Below are 9,305 nucleotides of genomic sequence, written 5' to 3' on the forward strand. Positions count from 1 at the left end.
CCCAATCGACTGATTTCAATGTGCCTATAACAGTTCAGTGTCCATTTCATTGGAGCCAGATTTTTTTTCTTTTGAAGTTTGCAAACAGTCGTTGCTGAGAATCAGATCTGAAGAATAAAGTAGGTGCAGAAGCAACTGATGAAGTTGCAATCGACTCGTAGCAGTGTATTATCTTGGTAAAAGAGCAATTTTTGCTTCATTTGTGGCCATATTTTTACATTTATACCTTCAAATAAACAAATAATGCAATATAATATTTGTTATTAATGATTCTTCCTTAAGATAATCGATGAAGGACAAAAGCCATTCAAGGATAAGGTTAATAAGACTGTGTTGTCAGTTTAATGATGAATAATAATGAGAACTGAAAATGCTGAATGAAATGGACCAAATTAAAATTCTCATGAGGACGGTTTATGACAGATACTTTAAAGTATTTGAAAACAACCATATTGTAACTTGCAAGGAAGCAGTTCTGTAAGAGTATGTTCCACAAATAGGAAGTTCTTGGGAAGGAAATCTGTTCATGCAAATTCGGTTTGATGTTGGAGACAAAGAGGAAGAAAGCTAAGTCCTTTTTCATTGTGTACAGACAATTGGAACTTGTTTGAGCACTTTTAATGAAAATGATATTGCTGCTAAATAACTTGCACATTTATTTCATTAATTTATTTTTTATTAATGGCTTTATTTTGCTTTCAAATTTCAGAGAATCATTGGCCTTGCCTGAAACGTTATCTTTCAACTATCCAGTACTCGTTGCTTGAAGCCCAAACCCGTGAGGTGGAAGAAGCTGCCACGGTGACACTCCTTGCCTCGTTGTCCATGGTTACGGCTAAAAGGTGAACTTTCATTTTTCTCATTCAGTCAAATTTTAGTAATTACAACACTACTTGTGACCTACTTGATCAGTATTTGCTATATATACAGTAAAACTTGAAAAATACACAACAAACAGATACCCACAAAGTTGGTGTTCTTTTAATTGGTGTAATCCCAGATGTATAATATCTTTAAAAAAAAAAAAAAAAAAAAAAAATTGGGAGTAAAATGGCTATATATATATCATTTAATGTTATCATGTAGTCTATTTTCCAAGCATTAATTAAAGGGAACTAACTCTGTTTTTCCTTTCACAGCTATTTCCTATATGCTGACTTAAGTTGTATGTGTTCAGAGAGAGGAATGGGCTGAGCAGAGAAAAAAGAAAGGGTCAGAGGGTGAGGAAGGAAAGAGAGGGATAGAACTTATGTTAAATTTTTTCCCCCGGGCTCTGCCAGATAGCCACACTAGTATTATATATATATATATAGAGAGAGAGAGAGAGCTGCTAATTGACTGTATAGCTACAAAAGTAGACTTAAGGCAAAGAAATGACAAACATATCAACAGTTAAAGATGATATTGTGTATTTTATTTACCACAAGAAAAATGATAAATCCTAAGGAAATGGAAACTGTAACTGGATCATTTTGAAGTGAGGACAAATGTCTCACAGTATTGAAAATCGGGTGCATCTGAAGTAGGATGATGTGCCTAAAGTTGGTCTCGGCTGTGTAAACAGGATCGGATGCTGGTATTTTATCTACTTTTAGATATAGATAATTTTTTTAGTGTCGTTTTTTTTATTTGTGCCATTTTTATCTAAATTCGTTATGATCTATAAATTGTAATTTTGTTAGTTTAAAATCAATAAATATTTATAAATTTATCATTCGTATCAGCATTAGAAGTTCAGTTCTAAACAACAAAACCAATTCTATATTTTTTTATTAGAATCCTTTGAGATGAATAATTTGTGTGTATCGGGCCCATATTGAATGGTATTATATACTTTTATAATTGGAATCCTTTGAGGTGAATAATTTGTATATTTATTTATTTGTGGACTGTTATCCTCATCTTTATGGTTGGCGAAAACGTAGTGACATAACAACTATAAAGATGAGGATAGCAATCCACAAATAAATAAACATGCAAAACCAATTAAACGAATTGTTTTTAGAATTGGGAATTTGGCTTAAATGTTTTTGATTCCAATTAATCATCTCAGCAATAAAAATTAGTTAATGGAAAAATAATCAGTAAGAGGCTACTATGGACAAGAACACAAACCCATTAAAAGTACATAAAAAATGAAACTGGATTTATCATAAGCAAGGATCACCTGAAGACTTTGGAGGGATAGCGTGCAACTACACAGATGTAAATAAAAAATTCAATTGTTTGTATATTTAGTTTTTGAAATCTTTCTTGTCAGTAAATCCACATTTTCCACATGATTAATTGATTTTGAATATCACAGACTTTTTCTGAAGAGCTGACATTAACACGATTTTATTTTATTTTGTTCCAGTGGTTCTACAGTGATAACAGAACCTGAACAATCGGCTGAACCAATGGAAGAAGAATCCTAACTGTTTCATTAGACGCTGCCAGCAGAAATTATTCAAAATAAAAAAAAATTTTTAAATGAATAAGAAGAACCAATGTTGTATAGACATTGTATACTTGATATCTGACCCTCGGATGTGCATAGTAACTGGTGTCATGCTCTGCCACGGATGGTTGCTCCTCACCTGTGACCACTTTTCAGCTTTTGTTGTTCACTGTCTACCTCCCCGTGGGACACATCAACCTCCCCTCCACCTAATATGATCTGATTCCTTTTCTGTTATTTTCCGCTCCCAGTGTTTTTTTTTTTTTTATTTCCATTTTCTTTTTTTTTTTTTTTTAAAATATAAATTGTTTGATGGCTTTGATCCATTCCCAATCATGCCACTGAAATAAGTGAGAGGAAAAGAAAATCACTTTTATTTTTTATTGTAATTGTCGTGATTGAAAGAACGGGACAGAGATAAATCTAAAGACTGGTTTTTATTTGTAAAACTTTGTCTTGTAGGTAGGTGATGGTTTTGGAATGTTTGGTATGTCCTCGAGGTACATCCTTCATTTTGGTCAGTGGTATTCCACCATTTTTAATTTTGTTTTTGTTTTACATTAAAAGCAAGACAAAAAATGTGGCGATTACTTCAAGTATTTTCAGTTTACGACTTCCACAGACCACCAAAAGAAAAAAAGACTCGCTCTTCGCAACAACATCTATCATTAACCCTTGATAGTAAATTGAAGAGAGAAAGAGTCAATCATGGCAAGGAACATATTGGAAGTAAAAATTAACAATGAAATTGTGGATTGACTTATACAAATAAAGAAAATGTAATTTTCTTATTTTTGTTTTTATCATTTATGGAAATCTCCGAAGGCATGAGCGTTTGGCAGACCAGAAAAGCCACTTTTACTCAATTTTAAAAGTGAAAAAAAAATTATATGAAATATTGGAAAAATGTCAAGGACACGAGATTATGATGAAAAATTTTATAAACTATTTTCTTATCTGTGATGACTTGTGTTGGCTATTAAGTGTTTGGCTTCATCATTATTGACTGTAAAGCTGAATCATTCAACAGAAAATGTTATTATTGATTATTGATTGCGGAATTGATAATAAACAGATCGTGAGGATTATCTCTTAAATTCCTTTTTGTTTGAAGGAACTGCTGGTCGCTTCGGGAATGCAGGTCGGATAATGGATTGTGGACGACCTTGGAGGAGGAAGTGGATAGGTTAGAGAATTTTGCTTGATTATCATCTCCAACACCCACTCACCTACTTCCCTTAGCGACTACGATGATGATGACACTAGCTGCAGTCACCATTCAATTTTAAGGATTGAAACGTGTGTGCGTGTGTGTATGTGTATATATATATATATATATATATATATATATATATATAAATTTTTGTTAGATCTAAAGACATTGGAAAGAAAAAAATAGAAAAATCTCAGTCAAGTCCACATTGTTTTCTTTTTATTTTCGTTCTTTTTTTATTGTTTCATTTATTTTCTGTTTTTAGTTTTTCCTTTTCTAAGATTTTTTTTTTACCATCATTTGTTGTTAATATCTTTATCTCATTTTTAAGAGGATTCTTTCCTCTCCTTTGCTTCTTAAAGATAATCCAAATTGGATACTATTCTCTCTTTTTTTTTTTTTTTTTTTTTTACAGGTCCTATTATGTGTGTGTGTGTGTGTATGTATGTATGTATATATATATATATATATATATATATATATATATATATATATATATATATATATATATATATATATATAAAGGAAACCATATCCGACAGTATGATATAAATAATGATTGGAAGAATTTGAAGTGAAAATATATTCTGGTGATGTTTTGGTATAATTTATACCTCCTTTACATAAGTAAAAGCTAAGAGAAGAAAGATGATTGTACTTTAAAGAAAGAATGTCAAAGGTGTTATTTATAACTCTGGCCTGAAAATACCTTTTTTCTTTTAGCATTTGTATATCTGAAGAAGTTATATAATATTCCGAATTTCATATTGAAAGAATTAAATCTTTTAATCATCAAATGATTTCTAGTTATCTTTACATCATGCTGTCAGATCCTCTCTCTCTCTCTCTCTCTCTATATATATATATATATATATATATATATATATATATATATAATGAGAGAGAGAGGGTGGGGTCAGATTCCATGTCTTTATTTGCCAGTAAAAATAAATCGCTTTTACTGAAAAATAAAGTTATAGTTACAGGAATTTACTTTTTTTTTATTGTTTATTCATAAGTGTTCTGGAATTATAAATTAATATTAATTGAGCTTAAACACCGATTGTTTGACTATATATATATATATATATATATATATATATATATATATATATATATATATAATCAGAATAAATATTATGTATATATTTTTACTGTTTAAGTGTTTACTTCAACAGTGCTCAATACATGAGTAAAACTTAGTAGTGCAAAGCTATACTTATGGTAAGCAAGCTACACAGAAGCATGTCTTATTCCAAGGAATGAACTCGTCAAGCCAACAAGAGCAGTTGAATTGAAGAATTACTTTGTTGGAATGAAGCACAAACGTTTTTGTGCAGCTCACTTGCCATTAGTAAAGCTTTATACAATATTCAATGGATATTGTAAACAATTTTGATCATCCATTGTACATTTTCATGATAAACTAATCAGAGAAATAATTACCATTGTGAGTCACATTATCATTACATCAGATGATGAAATGGTCATATTTGCTATCTGCTAGTTTAGGTTCCACTGTTTCCATGAAACTGAAGGTACTGATGGATAATCAAAATAATGTATGGTGTTCATTGAATAAATTGCACAAGTACTTGAGTACTCCTGCTATTTCTCCTATGACACTTAATTACTATATATAAGTGGCCAAGTTGAATACATTTGTTTCAGTACTGCATGAACTTCATCAGGACCAAAAGTTTGTAATGAAATTTTCATTACAAACTTTTAGTCCTAATAAGGAGCATTTAGTAATAAAGCAAATATATTTATGTAGGCTAAAGCTCTATTTCGTATTGAGGACTTTTGAAAAAATATTGGTTTAAGTTCATTTTATCAATACATTTGAACTTGTTTCATTATTTTTATATATATATATATATATATATATATATATATATATATATACACACACACACACACACACACACACTTTCCTAAATTTAGCAATATTATTCTCTCATTAAGAACTCATATGAAACCTTTCAAAGATCAATTTTAATCAAGATTTTTCATTCAAACTTTTTAAAATCTTCAAATTCTTTGCAAACACTTTTAAGCATGCTGCTAAAAAAAACTTTTTGGGAAAGTACATGATTTGATCAAGTCTGCTCCTACCATAAAAAAATGAAAAAAAAAACGTACACCTCACATGGCAGCCTCCTTTCAAATCTCCAACATACATATATTATTTTTGAAGAAAATAAAAAAAAAAATACATTTTTTTAATGGTTTTGTATGCCTCATTTCAAGGTCATCGTTTCATGTCTGCCCCCCCCCCATCCTTTGCCTGCTCAAGTCACTTGGTTGTTCATGTTGCAGTTATAATTTGCCATTATCCACTGTTTTTTTTTTTTTTAAACCATCTCTGTGAAGACAAGACTTAAACACTTAAAAAAAAAAGAAAAGCAAAAATCTTTGAAGCTAAATAATTCAAGTGTCATTTTGTACCTTGTTTCAAGACTGTTTTAATTTGGCTTTAATTCGATGTTGTATTATGGGATATAAACTTTACAGCTATGTTTGCTAGCAGTTGATTATATTTTAGGAGAAAAGGCTTGTTTTTGCGGCATCAGATATGTGCAATCTTAACCCAGGATTTTTTTTTGTTATATATTTTTTGTTACCTTGATATTGGTAAAAAAAAAAATAAAATAAAATGTAAAATTTTTATGATAGAAATATTTGCTGCTTATTTACTCTCAGTCTATGTTGATCTGTTCTAATTCTATTCAATGAGTTTAACTACTTTATTAGAGAGGGAAAAAACAAATCTACCACACATTTTCTTTTTATATAATTGACATACTATTAAAAATTCATGGTGTTTTTAGAGTAGTTTGTCTGTTCATATGCAAATACAAGCATTTGATTGGTTTACAAAAAAGGAATAGGTAGAGTACACATTACTGAGGCAGTAGTTTACAATGTCAATACTTGAGTTCAAATCTCATATAGTGGATTTTTATCACTGGATAGGTGTTTTTAAATTTAAATAAATTAGTATAGCATAATAACATAAAGCATAAATACTTTTTTTTAAACTAGATGATCCTTGTTTATAATCTGTTAAAAGGGTATTCAGCATTAATTATTCGAAATAAGTAATTTCTGATTAAAAAATATAATTTTTTTTTTTTGCCAATAAAAAACAATACATTTGTCTTAGTTACTTACTCTCCTGCAAATACAAAGTAGCAATATTTTTTCAACAACTTATCAATGAAAAAAATCACTAGTGTAAAAAATATTCAGAGTAAACTGGATTGAATGTAGAAATATTGATGAATGAATTTACAAAAATATTGATCTATCGGATAAAATATGAAAATTTTATTTGTATATTATATATTATTTGAGATTGAAAGTAATTGTCTATCAATGCGAGTTGGAAGAACCAGGCAGTCAAAAGTTTTAGTTCAAACAATAAAATTCATTACGTTATCTGTAATACATTATTAAATCTATATAAAAGATTATTACATCTATATAAAACCCAAAATGTTAAGTTGGAGGATTTGCATTTGCCCAGTATAGTTATCTTAAGGACGAATTGGTTGTGCCAGTACAGTCAAGTGGATTCTTCATCCTTCTAGGTAAACAAGACCGTACAAAGTAAAATTTGAAGACAATTCATTGAACTGTGAGGAAATCTACAAAATAATGAATAAAATTACCAAATATGGACATGTTTTCTTCTATTTTTCCACCTTGATAAAGAATTCCCAAAATAATCCAAGATACAATTAGAATTTTTTACATTTCTAATAGGATGTTTTTCAGGCAACTTATAAGAGTAAACATGGCAATGGTGCCAAACATTTTGATAAACTGGATGAGTTGAAAAATAATGGTAAAAGAATGAATTTGGAATAACATTTTGGGAGTCTATTTGATGAAATATTTATTTGATTTGTATATTTTCATTATACTGGTACAGTAAAGTGGATTATTCATCCTTCTGGATATACTATTGCAAAAGCATGGGTGTCTTGAATTGCAGGAAGGTTGAGCGGCCAAGGAAAACTTGAAATCAAGTGATTAGACAAGATTGTATCGAGTGGAAATGGGACAGTTGATCTGCCGAACAGTGGGGACTGGAGAGAGTTTATGAAATATCAAGCGTCTGACCTCTGCACAAGTAAAATTGACGTTAAATGACTTGATGAGAGAATTGATACAACCACTTGATTCCACAAAACTTTATACACACACACACACACACACACAACAAATAAATGGCAAAAGTCTATATTCCAAATTTCACGATTTTGACCATCTTACCATTTATTGCTTTAAACATGCAGAATTTTCTATAGCACCTGTTTCGTAGCACAAAATCATTCATTTAATTATATCAATCAATGAATTTATTTAGCCCTTAACTTATCAGAAGAAAAAGCACTTATTAATTTTAAAAGATGGCATAATAAAATTAAAAGCAAAGGTAATTGCAACTTTTCTTCCAATTTTCGGATTTTGTAATCATGCTTATATGACTTTATTTTCTTTAAAAAAAAAAAAAAAAAAAAAAAAAAGGTGAAATAAATTCAATAATTGACATAATTAAATGAATAATTTTGCACTACAAAAACTTAAAGGAATAAATGGTAAGATGATCAACATCTTTAAATTTGGAATATACACTTTTCTCATTTATTTGTTATGTGCTCTTTAATTACATTGCATTTCATAAATTAAATGATTGGTATAAATAAAAGGTGAAATGTCATTGAAATATATTTCCGCATAAATATATACATATAGATAGATATAATATATACATATAGATAGATATAATATATACATATAGATAGATATAATACAATTAAATTATCGAAGAGTAAATCTTTAACAAAGCAAAAACAAATCAACACTATCAAGGAGCAAATAATAAATGAAAGATGAGGAGTAAAAGTTATAACTTTATTATATCATAAGATCAATAAGGAAAAGTTAAAGGAAAAATTAATGGGAAAAAAACCCTCATTAGGCCATGGTATTTCGAAGCTAAGTGCTTCTCGTCAGAAGAGGAGAGGGGCCAGAATTATACAAAATGCAAATATAGAAAAAACTGGCCTAATGACATTTCGATATGAAATGAGCATGAAGGAATAGGATAATATGGAAAATAGTAATCAAAAGTAGGTACAAAATGTAAGGGTGAATCGGAAACGTGGTATATATGTAGGTAAAAAAAAATATGGGCCACTGTGAAATAATGGGGATCATTAAAGAAGAGCCAATAATAAAATAAAGAAAAAATGGAAAAAGTAGGGGAGAAGATAGAAACAGTAAATAGAGGATATATATATATATATATATATATATATATATATATATATATACACGTTTTATTTTATATTACCGTATCTTTCTGTTAAGTTACATTATTGTTTCAGCTACTTGGCCGTTTTTTTGGCCGTCTGTAGCATCCTTAGACTTTTACATTTTACATTACTTTTAAAATGTTCGCTATTTTGGGATGAGAGAGTGAATGAGGTCAGGCGGGGGTGCGAGGGGCGGAAGAGATAGAGGAAGGGGGAAGGTGGGGGGGGGGGGGCTTGGTATGTCGATAATGTTATCGTTTTGGGGTTTGGTTTATTTATTTTTAGTTTTTATTTTGTTGTTAATTGTTTGGAGGGGGTTACA

General features: G+C 29.7%; 1 protein-coding gene across 9 annotated transcripts in view; it reads left to right on the top strand.

The window, feature by feature from the left end:
- The window catches only part of LOC145263152 (histone deacetylase 5-like), a 506,934-nt gene extending 503,406 nt beyond the window's left edge, over positions 1-3,528 (top strand). For all 9 annotated transcript variants that reach the window (XM_080120140.1, XM_080120145.1, XM_080120142.1 and 6 more), the window contains 2 exons: positions 710-842; positions 2,357-3,528. In XM_080120140.1, the coding sequence (XP_079976266.1) occupies positions 710-842; positions 2,357-2,417 (194 nt within the window). In that variant the 3' untranslated portion in view covers positions 2,418-3,528. The remainder of the gene's footprint in view (positions 1-709; positions 843-2,356) is intronic.
- Positions 3,529-9,305: the final 5,777 nt, after the last annotated feature.

Source organism: Euprymna scolopes, chromosome 38, assembly GCF_053919585.1.
Source record: "Euprymna scolopes isolate OS-2025 chromosome 38, ASM5391958v1, whole genome shotgun sequence".
NCBI lineage: Eukaryota > Metazoa > Mollusca > Cephalopoda > Sepiida > Sepiolidae > Euprymna > Euprymna scolopes.